This window comes from Triplophysa rosa, linkage group LG7 (genome assembly GCF_024868665.1).
Source record: "Triplophysa rosa linkage group LG7, Trosa_1v2, whole genome shotgun sequence".
NCBI lineage: Eukaryota > Metazoa > Chordata > Actinopteri > Cypriniformes > Nemacheilidae > Triplophysa > Triplophysa rosa.
The window spans coordinates 21482579-21501915 of NC_079896.1; the positions used below are offsets into that span (position 1 = coordinate 21482579).

Sequence of the window (19337 nt, forward strand, 5' to 3'; positions counted from 1 at the left end):
AAAAAATGGCCGATACCGATATTGCCGATAATTTATCGTGCATCCCTAATTATAATCCAATGGAGTAAACTGTGTTTTCAAAAAATGTCCCGAGCGCTTTTTTAAACGCCAGCGTCTTTTTCTGCAGCTCAGAGCATCTTTTGAGGTTGAAAAAAATTCTACTTTTCGGAGAAAAAAAAACGCCCCACGTTAAGCTCCTTTTTCACAGCTAACAAGTGACAGAGACCTGTCGTTTCATAACAACATGCGAGGAACGTCGTCAAGAAGGCCACTCACGTATGGCGTTAGAAGTTGGACAAAATTATGTGAGTGTGTAAACACAGTGCGCAAGCAGATTACAGCTGCGCGGTCACACTGAAAACGCTCGCGCATAAAATGGAAACCTGTAGAGTATGGCGTTATTTTAATGCCAAATGTTGCGAGCGCATTATTACAAGGCGAGAGCGCATTCTTGTCATACGAGCGCGTGAATCTCTCCACTCGCACGCCGATTTCCTTTGCTCATGCACAAAACTGGACGCGGCTCCCAATTATACGCTGCTCTCTTATGAATGTTCTCTGCTGTCGCTCAGTGAGTGTGTGCGCACTCAAGATGCCTGCCGTGCGTTCGCGCATCCTTTGGTACTCTTGCTCTCGAGAGTTCCTCCTGTGTTTTCTGGGATTATAGGCTGTCAAAAGTAGTCAACCAATCAGGTATTGGCTTCCACGGTGGGCCAATGAAAATGCGACCTCTCACATGGCATCTTATTGGTTGAAAGTGACTCGCCGTACTCAACGATGCAAGATGGATCCACCACGTTCTCAGGTAACAATTTTAATATATTTGATGCAATATTATTAATCAAATGTATATTTGAAATGAACCGGGCGTTAGGATGCTTTGTAAGATACATATAAACATCCTAGTCAGTTTAACTACCATGTTATTCAGACAAAACAGGCCAACATCCACCAAGTTCATGTGGTCCTCATGCATGTCGTACACTAAAAATAGTATTGTCAAAATAGTACTAAATTGATTACAGAACAATTTAGATTGTTGTCTTAAGTTAGCTTTAAGGTCTTTGCACATACAATCCGAAATTTTCGTATACGTTATTTCGTATTCGTCATCCTAAAAATTCGTCACGGACAGAAACCTTGCACACTGAGTCCGATGCGTATTTATTAATCCGTTGCGAAAAAAATCGCAAAACAATATAAAATGGAGTCTTCAAGCAGTGATGACGATTTTGTTGTCCTCTCTCTTCTTAAAAAGAGAAAAATAAAGAGGAAATATTGAGTCCATCCAGTCCGGGTTGCGTAACGAGGAAGGAGAGTTCCACCTCCTTATCATGGAACTGCGGGATTATCCTGACCGATTTCAAATTTACTTCAATGTCAGTTGCTCAGTTTGATGCTTTGCTAGCGATACTGAAGCCACATATTAAAAAGAAGACCACCAATTTCCGTGAACCAATTGATCCTGAACAGAGACTGGCAGTATGTCTAAGGTGTGGACACACACACACGCGCACACACACTCGCACCAAACTGTGGCATCGGACGAGTTTTACATTAGGGACAATAGCCAAAACACCTTTGAAAACGATTCCTACGGATGCGAAAAACGCAGAAAATCGAACCCGTCCGAATTTTTTTATGACGGACGAAAATATCGGAGGAGTGTGTAAATGTGATGACACAACGTGAGGTCGTATTTATTTTTTAACGTGCGGAAATTTCGGACGAAAATTTCGGACTCAATGTGCAATGGGCTTTATTCTAAAATAATATTTACTACAACTCACAGTTGTAGAACCACAGTCCTCCAGTACATCGAGATGTGGGTGGCATTTTTTTTCAAGAAGAATTTATGAAGATATTTGGTTGAATTAATTAAAGTTAAATCAATAAAAGTAAAAAACGCAAATACATTCAACACAAAAGTAATCTGCCCCTTGTGACGTTAAATAGCGTCTTATAAAGCGAGTCAATTGATCTGTGCAAGAAACTGAACGCTATTATCACATCTTCGGGTGAATTCCGATCGCATTCATGTGCCCCACGCACTTATAGGGCAGAGCCTTTGTATAGTGCGAGTTCTGGGGGAGATGAACAGCTGTTTTTCGTAAATATAGCCATTATCATAATGAATGCAGTAATAAAAACAACACCGTTTCCCCTTATCTGAGACAACCTTCACGTGGTGTACCCTTCCTACAGTTAGCCTACTTTCAAGGGCACAAAACGCGTTTTAGAACACGACCTATCGCGTGCGCAAACCGATTGCCTGTGGCTGTGCAATGCATTGCTGATTATAACGTTGTAAATAACATTAAGTTTCTTGGACTGACCGATCAAATCGCTTTATAAGACGTAAAACATTATGAGCCCGGGAATTACTTTCGTTTTGAATGTAGCAGCGTTTTGGATTTTAAAGATGTGGCGTCTCAGGAGGACGTGCATTTAAAGCACACCGTTTCTTAAAGTCTCTCCACTTATTTTGACTTAATAGTGCCCTTAGCTCATGACTAGCCTATCGGCACTATACCAGCTTATTTCTACGCATGCCATGTATATATACCTTTATAATCAGTGAATCCCCACATTTTTAGCCGCTACAACAATGCGCTCTGCACGTTCCCCCTTCCGTCTGTTTGAATCTTAAAGACTCGCCTCATAACACTCACTTGTGATTGACTGAATGTTAGTTCACTCAAATCTATGTAACAAACCAGATAACACGGGGAGAATGTTGGCGGAGGTGTGTCGAAAAAGTGCGGGGCACAGAACCATTTTTATCTGAAAGTTGGGCATTCCCGCACATGGTGCCACGCCTATTTAGCATTTAGCACGACTAGACGTGAGCTTAGTGACTTAAGTCTTACAAAACAAGTGCTTATGTACATTTATAAAAAAAATATTTTGTATTGCTGGTTTATTTGGTGCCCCTAAAGTCTTGGTGCCCCTGGGCACTCGCCCAATTGCTCATATGGTTAATCCGCCGCTGGGTGGATCCATCTTGCATCCTTGAGTACGTCGAGTCACTTTCAACCAATAAGATGCCATGTGAGAGGTCGCATTTTCATTGGCCCGCCGTGGAAGCCTATACCGGATTGGTTGACTACTTTTGACAGCCTATAATCCCAGAAAACACAGGAGGAACTCTCGAGAGCAAGAGTACCAAAGGAAGCGCGAACGCACGGCAGGCATTTTGAGTGCGCACACACTCACTGAGCGACAGCAGAGAACATTCATAAAAGAGCAGCGTATAATTGGGAGCGCGCATCCAGTTTTGTGCATGAGCAAAGGAAATCGGCGTGAGAGCGGAGAGATTCGCGCGCTCGTATTACATGAATGCGCTCTCGCTGTACATTTGTCATTAAAAAAGCCGCAAATCTCTAACTTGAACACAAAAATCAAGATTGTGCACATAAATCAAGACTTGCGAGGGGAAGTAACAAACCCCCGAGTCAAAGCAGATCGCTCGCGCACACAGTATTGACTGCACGTGCAAGTGCTACTCTATGCGCGCAAGTCATTTTGACTTTTGGAACTAAAGGGGCGGGACACTACGATTTTGTGACAACAAATGCCATTGGCCCTGCTCCTTTCTGGAACTCCCGTTGTGATTGGCTGTTGCTGCCGCCCTCAAGTCGATGACAGAACAGGAGAGATGGTAGGAAATTGGGAAAAATAGGATCTAAGGAATTCACATTAAGTAATATTTTATATGTTGGCCCAAATGCAGGTAAACGAATGAGTGCAGTAAGAAGATTTATTAGAAACACTGGGTTAATATAATTTTATAAAATATATGAAAGCACTTCCGCTCTGCATTCAGCAGCAAATGTACATTACCAGTGGTCACCTTTTTGTAGATTGGCGAGTAATATAGATAAGTAAAATGTGTTGTAATATAACGTTAGTATATATTAACATATATGGAGTGTTTGGTTCCAAAATGAGATAGGTCTTACATTTTTTTTCAAAAATCATGTTTTTTATTGTGCATTCCAATTAATATCAATCAAACTGCAGTTGGTTTGTTTTGATTTAAGCCATAACAACAACAACAAAACACAGCTAACTAACACAATAAAAACATGATTTTAGAATTTTTTTAAAAACGAGGTTCTCATTTTTGAAACAAACTATGTATAATAATATAATCTATCGTTTTCGATGTTCTGCGTTCAAATACTCAGACATGATGGTCCAGGCAGAATTGACGCTATAGGGTGTACAAAGTGAGGGGGCCAGTGTGTTCATTTCATTGGAGGGGAACCTTGCTCACCTCACAACCGTATACATAATGAGAAAACATCTGTATAACACACTGTAAAACAATCGTATCATTATAACAACACTAAAGAGCAAGCTCTCACTTTTTGGCGCTACCTTTGAATTAAACGAGTTTCAATTTTACAAAGAAACATAATTCAATCACTGAATCAGCCTGTATCTTCAATTTATCAATGAAGTTGTAATAAAAAAAACCTGTTGTTACTCATTTACAAATAGTAAATTAAACGGCAAATAAAATAACTCAAATGCGGAGAAATATTTCCCTGTATGCGCAATGGTAAATGCCCGGGTAAATGCAAGCAGCCTTCGAGCCGTATTTTTGAACATCACTAGCCTACTGCGCAAAACACGTTGTCTGTTGTATAGCTATTTGAAGAAACGACTGACATTCTAGATTGCAGTGCTTAACTCAGTAATTGAATAGTGATGTATTATATGACATGTAAAATAAGAAAAGTAATAATCTAAAAGCTACATATACTGTACAATTACGTTAAGATTATAAACCAGGTATTTGAACTAGAATTTGAAATTGTATGCATGAAAGGCAGGGGTGTGGTTAGTCCAAAAATCAACGATGGAAAAATGGGATAAAACTGAGATTAGAGAATAGGTCATCTGGTTTAGATAAAGTTTGAAATTACATTTATCAAAATTATTAAACAAAAAGTACAAATCAATTGCTTCACAGTATCTGTCTCGGAGTCAGACGGAGGAGTTCCATGTTATAGGTCGATAATAAAATTTAGGCAGATATATTGTAGCCGATAAATCATAAATCATTTCATCTGGTTAAACTTTTTTAGCTACACGCTGCTCACAGTTAAAATACAGCACAATACTGTCTTTCTGTTGTGAAAGACTTTTGTCTAAGTCTTAGGGAATTTTATATTAATATTTAGATACTGTATATCAGCCAATATATCGGTTATTGGCTTTCAATGTTAAAGAAGTATCGGTTATTGTTATCGGTTAATTAAATGCATTGAAATGTACATATCGGTGCATCCCTAATTATAATATAAAAAAGACGCTAGCAGCTTCAAAAAAGAAGTCAAGTGTGAACACGGCCTAAGAGTTTTGAGATTTGTGCAGAGTGAGAGCGTGAGAGAGCCTGAAAGCATGTGTGTGAGAGCTTACAACCCTGTGCTCGTGATTGCGCAGACATCTGATGGCAGGCCCTCTAGTGATAGGGGAGGGGCCATGCATGCTCGGACGCTCCATTGCATCATCAATCCCCCGTATTAGCCCAGCCTTAAAAAATCCTGAACAGAGAATTGTTGAAAAACTGTTTTACTCCACAATTCAGTACTACATACTTCTGAGTCTTTGTAATGTGTTTCAGCAATACAAATAAATACTTATAAACATCCGGCACCACAGATAAAGTATAAATTAATAAATAATCTAACCACACCAAACCAAACTGAAAAGATAACTTTCAAATAAATCTTAGCTGGTCTTAGGCTCAGTACCTCAAACCATTCGTGGAGAAGAACATCTTTCAGACTAATACGCTTGTTTGGATCCATCTCCAGACACGACTGGATCAAGCTGCAGCATTCTGTGTAGAAAGATGGAAGAGACTGTTATTACCTGAAACTGTGAATATTATTTGAATGTGACTTTAATCTATATCTGCTCTGACTGATCATGTTATTCACTACATTTTTTATCAAACTACTTGGCTCAGTTTTTGTTTTTTTTCTGCTATGTACAATTTGGAATTACAGTTGGCATGATTAAGATCTCACCTTTGGACAAGCCACTTCTGGACCACTTCTTTTTCATCTGGTCCAGGTTGTGGAAGTCAGGTAAGAACCCAAACAGCATCGCAAACAACGTCACCCCAAGTGACCACACTGTCGCTGGCTCTGCGTGGCACTCGTACTTGTTGTAGAATTCAGGGCAGCAGTACTCCAATGTGCCTGGATAAAACATATTTCAACTGATTTATACCTCCCATTACCACAGGATCGAATCTCAATGTGAAGGGCTGTTCATAAAGATGTACGTGTGGCCTTCAGACATGTCTTAAGGGGTAATACATACCTAAGTACTGCTTGTATTTCGATTTCTTCCAAATGTCTCCACACCCAAAGTCGATGAGTTTGACATCTAGCGTGTCTGTGTTAATAAGTAAGTTATTCAGTTTTATGTCCCGTTGGAAAACGCCACGCTCGCAGCATTCAGATGCAGCTGTGGTTGCCTGCCACATGATAATCTGTGCCAAAGCCTCTGTGACTGTTCCTCCTTTGCTACAAACAAAGCAATGTAAATCCTGGCATGGAGAAGGACATTCTAGGACCATGACATAGTGGTCAGATTTGTCCTCCCAGTCCAGAAGCTGGATGATTTCAGGAACTGGGGTTCCGTTAGTCGCGAGGATCAGAAGAGCGATCTCCCGTGGAAGAGGTTCAGGATGACAGGGCTAGAAGAATTGAAGAATTTTTACAAAGTGATGTCAATAACTATATATGTCAATAAAACAACAAAAAATGTTTTTCAAACAATGAGTACAGCCTACTTACAATGCTGATATAATCAATGTCCACGGACTTTTTGACCAATTTCACTGCCACCTGATCAACAAAACAAAACACAGGGATTTTGAGTAGGAAAGACTGACAATGAATTCATGTGTCATTCAAAGCATTAATCCTGAACAGACATATAAAACATTTTAAACGATAGAAAAAGTAAAACATAAGATACATAAAGAGGGATTGCAATGGATAAAGTGAGATATTAAAAAGATAAGCACAAGTCAGAAAGAAGTCAAAATCAAACCTTCAAGCCATCTCTCACACGGGTCCCATCAAAAACCGTTCCATAAGCTCCTTCCCCCAACATTTTGATGATTTTATACTGGCAGGAGTTTACTTCTACATCTGTTAAAAGATTGAAAGTTTGCAAGACTGTAATTAATATTTAATTTGAGAAAAATACAGTGCATGTTAAGGATATGATTTTTACTGCTGTGTAATAATATATATATTCTTGTTCAAATTAACCTGAATTTTGTTACATGTATTCGTTAATGTAAAAGTTAATCCATCCAAGTGTTAAGTAAAGATTATTTATGTCTGAGCAGGGACAAATATCAGAGGCTCAGTACACTGTTCCTCAGTACATTTTTTATATCAGGATAGGAATGACAGTGTCCGAAAGAAGACATTAAAACAGTGGCACTGTTGGGCCGATACTCTATGAAAAGTGTGTGTGTGTCATGTTGGGATTGCGGTGGTAAACTCACTCTTAATGTCCACATTCAGGTCGTCACCCTGGAACAACACCCTCGAACTGACTGAAGGTTGGGAGACATCACTTAGGTTGGACCCTGACTGAACCGGAGTCTGGATGTTGTCAATACTCGGGTCAGACACGGGCTGGTCCAGGGACTGGGGGATGCCGACAAGCAAGTCAGCCAGAGAAAGGGTTGGTGTGTGGAAGCTGTCCTCACTCGAGTCAGACACAGACCGGACCGGAGACTGACGGTTGCCGACAAGCAAGTCAGCCAGAGAAAGGGTTGGTGTGTGGAAGCTGTCCTCACTCGAGTCAGACACAGACCGGACCGGAGACTGACGGTTGCCGACAAGCAAATCAGCCACAGAAAGAGCTGGCGTGTGGAAGCTGTCCTCACTGGAGTTGGACATGGAGCGGTCTAGAGATGGTAGGACCGCTACATTGACCTGCTGTACTGAAATCTCATCTGTAAGGGAAAGATAACAAACATGAGATCAATTATATCAAATAATAACTTTTATTCTTTGTTGTGTAATTTGGTTAGTCAAAACATGATAATTGCATTTGTGTTATTTATTAGTTTTGATGAGTTTATTCTAAAATATTACGGGAAAAATATATTCCTAAGTGATCTGACCCTAAACTTTTACATACACTCATAACGTGATGTCATTTACCTTCGGTACTGTTGTCAGCGGGCACAACAGCTACTTCAGTAGCTTCCCGACCTTTTCTCCACTTCCAAAATCTCTTCTTCTTCTTCTTCACTTCATCTCTCTTACCGCTTCCATCTCCATCAGGTTCACTGACAAGAGTTTCCTGATTGAGGTGGACCTCGACACTGACCTGCTGTCCTGAAGTCTCACCTGTAGAAGATATCAAACCCAAGTGATCAATTAAATCAAATAATATTCCAGAAACACCGAAAGCTCACATAACTGGGCAAACCTATTGATTAAACGTGTACATTTGAGTTATGAGGTGCAACTTTTACACAAATTTCACTCAGACGAGGATCTGTTAAATCACCAGGGAACATGTAACGTCTTCCTTTTAACCAAGAAGTTAGGACTACCTGGCAGACATCATGTAACATAATTAATATTCAATTATATCCATTTGTATTGTTAATAGAAACAATGCCTAACAGATCTTTAATTGTAATGCATTTAAAACGAAAGAGAATGCAAGAACCCAACATATATAGTATGATTATTATTTATGGTGAAACTTGGCTAGTCACAACAAAACTCCTGTGTTATAACTGTGTTATTTCATAGTTTTGATGAGTTTATTCTAAAATATTAGGGTGAAAATATATTTCTAAAATAAGTGATCTGACCCTAAACTGTTACATACACTCATAACGTGATGTCATTTACCTTCGGTACTGTTGTCAGCAGGCACAACAGCTACTTCAGTAGCTTCCCGACCTTTTCTCCACTTCCAAAATCTCTTCTTCTTCTTCTTCTTCTTCTTCACTTCATCTCTCTTACCGCTTCCATCTCCATCAGGTTCACTGACAAGAGTTTCCTGATTGAGGTGGACCTCGACACTGACCTGCTGTCCTGAAGTCTCACCTGTAGAAGATATCAAACCCAAGTGATCAATTAAATCAAATAATATTCCAGAAACACCGAAAACTCACATAACTGGCCAAACCTATTGATTAAACGTGTACAGTTGAGTTATGAGGTGCAACTTTTACACAAATTTCACTCAGACGAGAATCTGTTAAATCACCAGCGAACATGTAACGTCTTTCTTTTAACCAAGAAGTTAGAACTACCTGGCAGACATCATGTAACATAATTAATATTCATTCATGTCAATATTTAATATGTTGTTTACCTTCGGTACTGTTGTCAGCGGGCACAACAGCTACTTCATTAGCACTCTGACCTGCTTTTCGACCTTTCCTCCAATTCCAAAATGTCCTTTTCTTCACTCCATCTCTTCTAGCAGATCCGTCTCCATCAGTTGAACCGACTGGTGGAGGTAAACAATCTCGCGAATTCGCGGTCGATCGTGCAGGTGTACGTTGGAGCGCTCCGTACACGCTACTAGAATCGTCTCCGCTGTCAGCTTTAACGCATCCACAGATATTCTGACCCATCTTCACCGCAAGTCAACTGAAGTTAGTCAATAACCGTAAGCCGTAAACGAGCGAGTTGCAGAATGAGCAAAGTAAGACGCGTTATGCTTGTTTTAAGGACAGATAAAATCGTTACGTCACAATGGAACTCCAAATGCCAAGTTACAGCGTCAGTGGATAAACGCGATTGGCCAATTCCCACGAGAATTGTTTGTTTTCGCGTCTTTGAGGAGAGAAGTCTTGAATTTGCTTTATTAAAGCGCTTTTTCTTCATAAATAAACCTTCATCTGTATTGATTACAGGTAGGAACAATTGTATGTTTTATAATGTTTGTCGTGTGTACAAATAATGTCAGTAGGTTAATGTAAGTTATCGAAACTGAATTTAAAAATGTGAAAGATTTAAACAAGTAATAAATGTATTCATTTTAATACTCTGTATTTAAAGAATAATTTAAAATGCGATTAAGATTATATGTGTTCAGCAGATATACATAGACCAAAGATTGCTGCAATACGTCATCGTGTCCGCCATGTTGGGAGACTGGGTTTTCAGAATAAAACGTACAAAACTTTACATTTCTCAAATGACTTTGGTTTTACCAACTATGTGAAGTAAAAGTACGCCTCCTGTTACTTGTTCATGTACAGAAAATAATTTGTCATGACTGGAAACTTTATGAAACTTGATTTATGATTGATTTAGCTAAAAACAAGAAATCATTTCACATAATTGCAGGTAATTTAGGCCTAACAACTCAGTCAAATGACAAATTGTGTAGTGTCATGTTGTGATAGTGTGAAAGTCTAATTTTTAAAGTGCTTACCAGGCTAATATAATACACACACCTCTTACTATATTGGAATGATAAGCATTGCCACTTTAAACAGATTTTTTTATAACCATTTATTACATCGTTATACTGTGAATTTTTTTTGTCTTCCAAATTTACTTTAAAAAAGCAGTCACCATCTAACAGTTATCTCTCCCGCCACCACAAGTGTTAGCACCAACACTTTCCTCAAAAAGTGATGCACACTGTAAGTGCTAATCTTCAAATACCTACCAAAGATTATTTAAAATCTTAAGAATGGACAATCAAACATCATACTTCCGCTTAAACCAGTAACATATTGTAACATTTTTGTTTAGATGGCTGATTCACTTCCTTTGTGCATTACAGTTTTGGGTCCCTTTTCACCGTCCCAAAATCAGACTCAAAACAACAGCAGAGCAGAAGTGTTGCTTCTGCACATAAAACCTAGAACAACCATAAATGCAATTTTATGGCCACAAGTGAAGTGGAATTATAAGATGTTAAATTTGAATGACAATTGGTAAATAAAGTAGTCTGAATAATAGCCAAACAATATGTATGCAATACAGTAAGCAGGATGTGAAAAAAAAGATGTGACCATAAATTAAGATTTTTTAATTTATTTTGTATACTGTGTTTGTGATTTTAAAGGTTTACAGTTATATTTATAAGCCATTTATAGACTGATTTTCTATAAAAAGAGGTGACTGTAACCAGACCAAAAACACAGATATCACATAAAAACAGGTTTATAGCGTGTATAAACATGCAACAAAAAGTCCAAGGTGATCTTTAAAGAAAAACAATCATCTTTATATAAAAGAAAAATATTCCTATGCACACACAAAATGTGTTTAGCCAGCTCAGTTACAATAAGGTAATGAGTAAAAAAGTAGAATATGTTACTGTTCCCAAACAGAAGAGAAATTTATGAAAAGGACAATACTGAGGAGTCTGTAAAAACCTAACTTTAGTCTCACTTAAACAGGTTGTGTATAACATTTTAAGACCTGCACAATTTCACAGGATTTACAGATTTAAAAGAAATGGTGCAACAACTAATAAACATTGACTTTAGGGGAAAAAATAAGAAATAAAACTGCATGATGTTTAATTCATTGTAGGGCTGTCAAACGATTAATTGTGATTAATGGCATCCCGAATAAAATTTTGTGTTTACATAAAATGTCTGTGCATATACATTTTGTATTTATAAAAACATACACATACATACATATATCATTAGAATGAATAAACATTCATGTATGATTTTAATTAGTAAATATAAATAAATACACACATGTACATATTTCCTAAATATATATACATGTATGTATATGTTTATAAATACAAAATTAATATGCACATTACACAGACATATATTATGTAAACAATTTTATTCTGGTAATCACGGTTAATCGTTTGACAGCCCTAATTTATTGATTCATCTGGTCTCCACATCAATGGTTTACTTTATTACTATACTGTACATTAATCTCATAAATCTGCATTTACATCTCCATTCAAATCTTAATCATTTAAACCTCTTGTGTCAGCATTTAGTTCCTAACTAACCTGTCTAGTATCAAATATAGATGTTTTATTATTACTTTCCCTTTATACAAGCCTTGTTAGTATACTTACTTACAAGTTACTGTACATACGACCTTAACCTCATAATTCAGTGATAATTCATCCATATGACAGAAGCACTCGGGTCCTTCTGTATGCTGTATCAGATGAAGACTGGGTAACGGAACTTTGCCGGACACGAAACCGGTCAGAAGCTTCAGTCCATAGGAAGGACGAGTTTCTTTCTGAGGGTATATCGAGGTTCGGGCATCTGCTTGTGGCCGTTTAACATCTGGGCGCTGACTTCCCAATTCACCTTTGTCATAATAGACAAGATGTCCTCTTTTCTGCAAGAAAAGCAGACTTTACATTAGTAAGTGTACAACCTTTTTACCAGAATGCCGGAATGGTTCTAAATGAGAGTGACTAACAGTAATAGGCAATCAACAGACAGTAGTATCAAATACTGTAAATGGTACACAAAATATGCTGTTTATCGAATTATTCAGACATTGACTTTGCAACTTGACTTTGAAAGTGGAACATTAAGTTTATAAAAAGATCACAGACTTCGCATTGCAGAAGATGGCACCACTGCAACTCAAACAACTCCAACTGGAAACATCCCTTTTTCAACTCACTTGGGGCAGAGATTCTCCAGCTGTCTACAGAGCTCCTGGATATAGATAGACCCATCTTTGGTGTGCCGGAAGGACAGATAATGCTCTACCGTGGCCATTCCAATTAGAAAATCTGCTTCTTTAGGAGGCAGAACCATACGAGCATCCTCTTCATACCCTCCTTCTTCTGTACAGTCCTGTCCATCCGGCATCCACACAGCCTCCTGGCCCAAATTACCTTGGCAGGCCTGAATGAAAAACAGCTTGGGCTTGCTGGCCAAGGTGTTGCATGTAGCAAAGGGCAGTGTGAGTTCACGGATCTCAAGCGGTTGGCCATCTACGCCCAACACGGCACCTTTCTCTCCGTGGGAGAGGACACAGCAGGCGAAAGCGTCCATTTGAGTGTGATCCCTCTTGGCAAACTCCTTCACCACATCGAGCATGTCTAAAGCATTCAAATCGTCGTGCACCTCGACCTCAAAATGCATTTTCTCAAACACTCTTTTAAGGTCCTCTAAAACAAAAATACATATTTTTTTAAGTTTAGTTCTGTAAGAAATACAGTTGTCTTCAGTAAAGTAACAGAATTGTATAAAATACCTTTGTCCTTTTCTGTGCCTCTCCGGTTGCGCAACTTTTTGCACATTTCGAAGTTGTAGTTATTGACGATGAGACAGTATCCTACAGGCTGATGGCTAATGGTATAGTATTCATTCTATATGAATGCAAAACAAAAGAATAGTTTCAAAATTTGAGCCCTATGCCTCAATCCGGCAAAGAGTTCTATACAAGAAATATCCTATACATACACACACACACACGCACACACACATATAACAAATTAAATGTAATCTGTCTTTACATCTTCAACTTTTTCTAGAGGCTGTGAATCAGTAACAAGATTCCCAGAAGAGTCCCTCCTTGCTAAAAGCAAAAAAAGACATGCACATAATGTCAGAGTGCTGTTTTCTGGTTACTTTTCTGAGTACTTATTTCTGTAAAAACAAGAATGTATAACTTACATGCAGGTACCTCTTTCTCTATAGGCTGTGTTAAAATCAAATAAAAGGCATTAAAGCACATACTGATCCCTCATACATATGAAAAATGTGCTCTTCTGGACCTGTTTGAACCTAAAAACATATGTTCCTGAACTAAAGATGGTTGCTGTACAGGCCTGGCAGTGCATCATCAGTTTTGGCGACCTGATTAAACAAATCTGACCTAAATTAAAAAGTTGCTTAATGTATTAAAAACACACACATCTGAATTTTACTGTAACATTAATGACCACTGTCACACTTCCCTCTTACATTAGCAATACTTACTTCAGGATGGTGGGGTCTGGAGGGCTGACGGTTAGAAACTTCCTGTAGAGGAGGTCTGCCCCCTACTGGACAAAAACATATGCATATGTTTTATATAATTTAAGAAACATCTCAAACACATTAAGATTTACATAATCATTGAAAACGGAAAACAATTTGATTTTTATTTGTACCTTGTCTTATGTGCATATACTTGAAATCTTGTATCATGCTGGCCAGTTGTTTGTCACACTTTTCTAGAATTCTTTGCAGCTTATCTAGTTTGTCTTCTCCAAGCATCTGCTGCTTTTCCATCTCAATCAAAATGTCTAGTAATGACTGTATAATAAAAGCCACATAGAGTTACAATTACTTATAAAACACCTTTTATTTACAAATTATATTATCAGCATTACAGCTGAATTCAGAAAGGCTAAATCCAATATTCAATAGGTCATGTATTATTTTACATTTTTACACAACTTACAGAAGATGTTGCAAGTTTTGATTTGGGAATCTCCTCAGAGAGAAGGAACTTCACTGCACTAAGGTTTTCTTCAGTCATGCCTTCAGACAATTTATAAAGCATCTTTCTGTGATGAACAGAGAGACAAAAATGTAAGATCAAGAATTAACTATAAAAAAACTGTAGCATTTCCCAAATTAACTATTTAACAGACGATACAGCCCTTGAGAATTTACTTCTGTATGTGTAGTAAATAAAGATCTACTTCAAAATCTGTTACATAATAAGAGAACTGCTTTGAAAGATTGCTAAACAACCTAGAGTTCACATTCTTCATACCTGTATGGTGAGACCCCCTTGCTTGTGTCACGTGTTAGCAGATGCCTCTCCACCTCCTCTCTAGACGTATTCAGGATGACAAGCAGGTCAAAGCGCCCAATTGTGATGAGAAGCTCAGGGATGAGCAGACCATCCTCGAGCAGTCCCTGCTCATCCAGTCGTGAAAAGAGATCTTTGGCATCACTTACTCTCTCCAGACGCTTTTTCTGAAGCAGATCCGTGTCCGTGCACAGAAACTTAAGCTCGGCCACTTCCTTACTTGTCAGGTCCTCATCAATCTCAAGAAGCTTCAGAGTATTCATGTTGAGCTAAAAAAAAAATAAGAAGATACGTTAAAGGAATAAAGATTATAAGGAGAATGAGATATGACTGAACGCAAAAACTTTGTCAGATCATAAGAAAAAAAATTTTCATGTATGTATGTAAAAATAACAAGTAACAATAGTATAAGTGAAACTGAATTAATGGTTGTCATAAGGAAATGTGAAATCCATTATTTCATTCACTTCTCTCTCTTTGAGTCAATGAAAACGTCATCAATCAAGTTGGTGAATTTAATGAAGTTGGTCATTAATGAAGTGGTGCATGAATGTGGTTCATTTAAACATTTTTTTGTGTGTTCAACTGTTAATTTGTTATTTTATAAAATATACACAATCTACCCTGAGTCATCCTGTGTCTTAACTCTGTACTTGAAATGTGGTTAATCTAGTGACTGAAAAGGCTATACCATGATTTATTGTTTATTTTACTTGATATTAGGGCTGTGCAAAAATATCGATACATGTAACTATCGCAATATTTTTTTTTCAATAGTGTATCGATAGTGATACCTCTACTAACGATATTTTTTAAAATCATGTCATATACATACATACGGCCAAAAGTAAGTGGAAGCGAGCATGGCGAAAAATATAAGACCGCTTCGAGCTCTCAGAGCTGATGTGTGGGTGTGCTCTGGTTTTCAAAATAAGTCATGGAGTAATGAGTTATATAAATTAATGCTGTTTGTAGGCTTCGCAAGTCATGACACAAGTCACTTGGCTACTGCAGTGCATTAGACAGAAAGTTTATTAAGAAAAGTAACAAGGACATTTATTGTGCTTTCACGGATGTGACACCAGCGCATTTACAGCACGGATGAAGCAGGGGTTTTATACTGCCCATGTTCAGTGTTTTAACTGTAATCAGGGCTCGACATTAACGCTTGTCCGGGACAAGTAAATGTTTTGTATGGGCAAGTGAGAGAGAATTTTACTTGCCCGACCGGACAAGTAACTTGAAAAATGAACAGTGCGACATACAGTATATGTAGAATAATAAGAATATATGCATTAGCAGAGCTGCGTGTTTGTCGTGGTTGTGCTCGTTTGTGTGTGACAATAATCAATGGCGCACCGCACAGAGTCCACGCGGACACGGAATCCTGTTATTTAAATGTCATCTGGCTGTTCTGGTGTCTGAGTGAATTATGTGCACAGTTTAACATACAACACGAGTGATGGTCGAGGATTTATCTGTGCTGCACTGTATGAGGATATGAACACATGAACTTCATCTCCAGAGTTGCTCTGATAGTTTATTTTACGAGCGTTTTAGTGTTTGAGTGAAGCTATCTGCAAACAAGCTTCTTCCCACAGACCCGTCAAAATAAAAGTCCCGTTAAATTGAGCACTCAGACAAAAAATACTGTAGTGTACTATTGAAAATTGAAGTGCCCTTGTAGTAAATTGATAAACACTGTATACTATAGTAAAGTTCAAAAACAATATAGTAGGAATTTTACTGCAGTTTACTATAGTAAAAGTACTGTAGTAACCTACAGTAATTTATGTGGACAAATATACCACTATTGTATAGTAAAAAAGGAAAAACACAGAACTTAGAAATATTAAAACAAATTTAGGTAATCTAAAAATGATATGGCCCTAATTTATCCATCTGTATGTAACATTAATGTCTTTTGTCAGTTATCTGCCTATTCATGATGAACTACACTTGCACATTTCTGCCTGTGCTACCAAACTTTAAACCTCTCTAGCACCAGTGCTATGTGCAAAAAAAGTTAATTTACAGCCTTAACACTAATAATAATTACTGCTTGCCTTTGTTTTATAGCAGTCACGGAGAGTAGGCCTATAACCAAATTCAGGCAGCCAAAGCGCACACTAGTTAATATGCTTAGAAGCAAACTTGACCAATCTAAATCCGAAACAATTATATTATATTATAATTCAAATGAAATATCATTTTTTTTATCTTTGGACAAGTAATTTTTGTACTCGGACAAGTGAATGTCAAATTTACTTGTCCGAAGGACAACCACATGACAATGCTTAATGTCAAGCCCTGTGTAATGCACCACAACAGCCAAGTGACTTGCGTGAGCCGCCTTATTCCCCTGTGCAACCCACTTGAGGGGCGCAATCCACAGTTTGAGAACCCAAACCTCTGATCTAAAGGTCCATGCATCGCACATCATCGCCACTCTGCAGAGGTAAGGGATGTTTTTACACTTATCCTTACAGGAAAACCCCCGGTGGTGCACAGCATGTTGTATTTCTAGCTCTACTTTTGACATTTTCTATTGAAAGTATTGCAATATATCGCAAATGTGTATCGTATCGAAAGACATAGCAATATATTGTATCGTGACCCATCTATCGTGATATGTATCGTATCGGGAGGCACTTGCCAATACACAGCCCTACTTGATATGTTGTTATATTATGCTAGTTAGACACAATAATTACTCAACATTAAGCTGTTAGCAATAAGGTTTAATTGTAAGAAATAAAGTAGTATTTCGATGTAATAAACCTTTTTAAAAAACTATAAGTAGTTAGAATTGGGTGGAAATACGGTCTTGTGCACTTTTTTCGGTCCTCAAAAACTAGGGTCCGCGGTTCTCCGTAATCCGATTCGGTAGATGGCGCTGTCCCAAAAAAATAGGGCCCTAGAAGTGCGGTACCAGAAGTGCAGGTCCTTGGAATTGCTCCATTATTAAAGTCGAATAATATATTTTTATTATTACAAACATTTATATTGAAAATATTACAAGGGATGCATTTCAATATTATGTATAACAATACATTTGTAAACGTAAGATAACATTGGACCTGACGGCCGTCTTTTTACTCTTCCCCAGACTGCAGCCGGTGTTGTGTAATATTCAGTTCCCGTGAAAAACTGTTCCGGTGGGCGGGGTTAGTGTGAATATTCACATACATGGAACCACATTTGAGAGTAATTGCAGTCAATGAAAGTTATGAAAAGAAAAAATCCACAGCAACTAGGACCCAGTTTAGCTTGAAAATAAATGCCAAAAACAAGAGAAATGTGTTCATTCAATTTAGTAGGCCTATCGTTTAGTGTCATCCCCGTAAGCTACACAGTAAAAACATTGCCATATGGCCATGAGAAAGCGTTTTTATAAATCCACATGCAAACTAAGCATTTTAACCACATTATGTGAATAAAAGAAACAGTTGTACATCTAAACGGGGCATATGACCATTCGCTTTATTACCTTAACGAAATAATTCACCAAACTAGGGAAGAGAGCGCCATAACAACACACTCCATTCCAGTCGCTTGCGCTCAAAGGCCACGCCCACCGCGGAACGATCAATGAATATTAACACTAACCCCGCCCATTGGAAGAGTTTTTCACGGGAACTGAATATTACACAACACCGGCTGATCTCGCCAGTCGGTGGCAGGCTAGTGGGTCAACTCGAACAAGCCTAATATGTTTTAATGTTTTGTTTTTAGGCCTCAGCTTGATTCCCTTTTTTATGGTCTTACAAATTCGGTTCAGTTGTTAATATTTTAAACTTTAATCTGTACTTGGAATTGTGATTTTAAATTTTTTTGTGAACCCAGCATTGTCTATTATAATTAACAAGTACAGACATATTACATACCATGAACTTTGTTTTTCCCCCAGCATCAATATATGACGTTTCGTTTCGTTTAGGCTAACTTCCCATGAGGTCTTTAAAACGGTATATAAATACTTAGATAAGAATACAACAAAGTTTAAATTAAATTAAACATCGCTTGTCACTACACGAGTGTACACTATTGTCACTGCTTAAAAATTCTAGGCAAGAACCCTAAAACACTGATCAGATCGATAGCTAACGTTACAATGCAACTGCGATCACACCTAAGTTACTTTTGTACCGCCAACATTCAACTAAAATGTCTAAAACTCATCTTACCTTTATACCTGTACAACAGCCAACTGAAATCAACGCAGAAATACGTAAAGTTCACGTAAATAAATCAAGCAAGACCGGGGAGACATTCTGCCGCGGCATCTACTACTCGATTACTAATACTTTCGGTTTCAGCCTAAACAGCAGCATTTCCAGTTCGAAGCAGGAAGTGACATGCCAATTGTGACTGGTGCTCATGTTGTTTTGTCACCGTGGGAATGCCCATAAACATGACATTTGAGTCAAGGAATTAAATTGTGTAATACACGTGAAAGCCATCGCGTAGTATTATGTAGGCTACTAACGTTAGTTGGAAAACTTGGGACTTTCCTTATGTCTTTCCTTGTTGGAGGGTGTGTCA

General features: G+C 38.0%; 2 protein-coding genes and 1 long non-coding RNA gene across 6 annotated transcripts in view; 1 reads left to right on the forward strand and 2 right to left on the reverse strand.

Moving 5' to 3' along the window:
- LOC130556430 (uncharacterized) overlaps positions 1-7666 on the forward strand; it is a 49123-nt gene extending 41457 nt beyond the window's left edge. The window contains exons 2-3 of the long non-coding RNA XR_008963226.1: positions 6024-6104; positions 7566-7666. This is a non-coding gene — a long non-coding RNA (uncharacterized LOC130556430). The remainder of the gene's footprint in view (positions 1-6023; positions 6105-7565) is intronic.
- LOC130556425 (uncharacterized) lies at positions 5046-10929 on the reverse strand. Its single transcript, XM_057337427.1, has 10 exons — positions 9388-10929; positions 8919-9116; positions 8214-8402; positions 7547-8002; positions 7081-7181; positions 6822-6872; positions 6343-6721; positions 6045-6218; positions 5766-5854; positions 5046-5555 (listed from the first exon to the last, which is right to left on the reverse strand). The coding sequence occupies exons 1-10, from the start codon at positions 9650-9652 to the stop codon at positions 5535-5537; spliced, it is 1923 nt and encodes a 640-aa protein (XP_057193410.1). The 5' UTR covers positions 9653-10929; the 3' UTR covers positions 5046-5534.
- Positions 10930-11053: 124 nt separating this feature from the next.
- Positions 11054-19126, reverse strand: LOC130556428 (caspase-8-like). Of its 4 annotated transcripts, none has more exons than XM_057337434.1 (10): positions 18980-19126; positions 14754-15061; positions 14436-14541; positions 14143-14287; positions 13970-14031; positions 13664-13688; positions 13504-13565; positions 13242-13356; positions 12663-13155; positions 11054-12368 (listed from the first exon to the last, which is right to left on the reverse strand). In XM_057337434.1, the coding sequence occupies exons 2-10, from the start codon at positions 15053-15055 to the stop codon at positions 12239-12241; spliced, it is 1440 nt and encodes a 479-aa protein (XP_057193417.1). In that variant the 5' UTR covers positions 15056-15061; positions 18980-19126; the 3' UTR covers positions 11054-12238. The 4 variants fall into 4 exon arrangements, with proteins under 4 accessions (XP_057193417.1, XP_057193416.1, XP_057193419.1 ...); XM_057337433.1 differs by having other exon boundaries at positions 13970-14034; positions 18980-19125; XM_057337436.1 differs by lacking the exons at positions 13504-13565; positions 13664-13688 and having other exon boundaries at positions 18980-19125.
- Between the last annotated feature and the right edge of the window lie 211 nt (positions 19127-19337).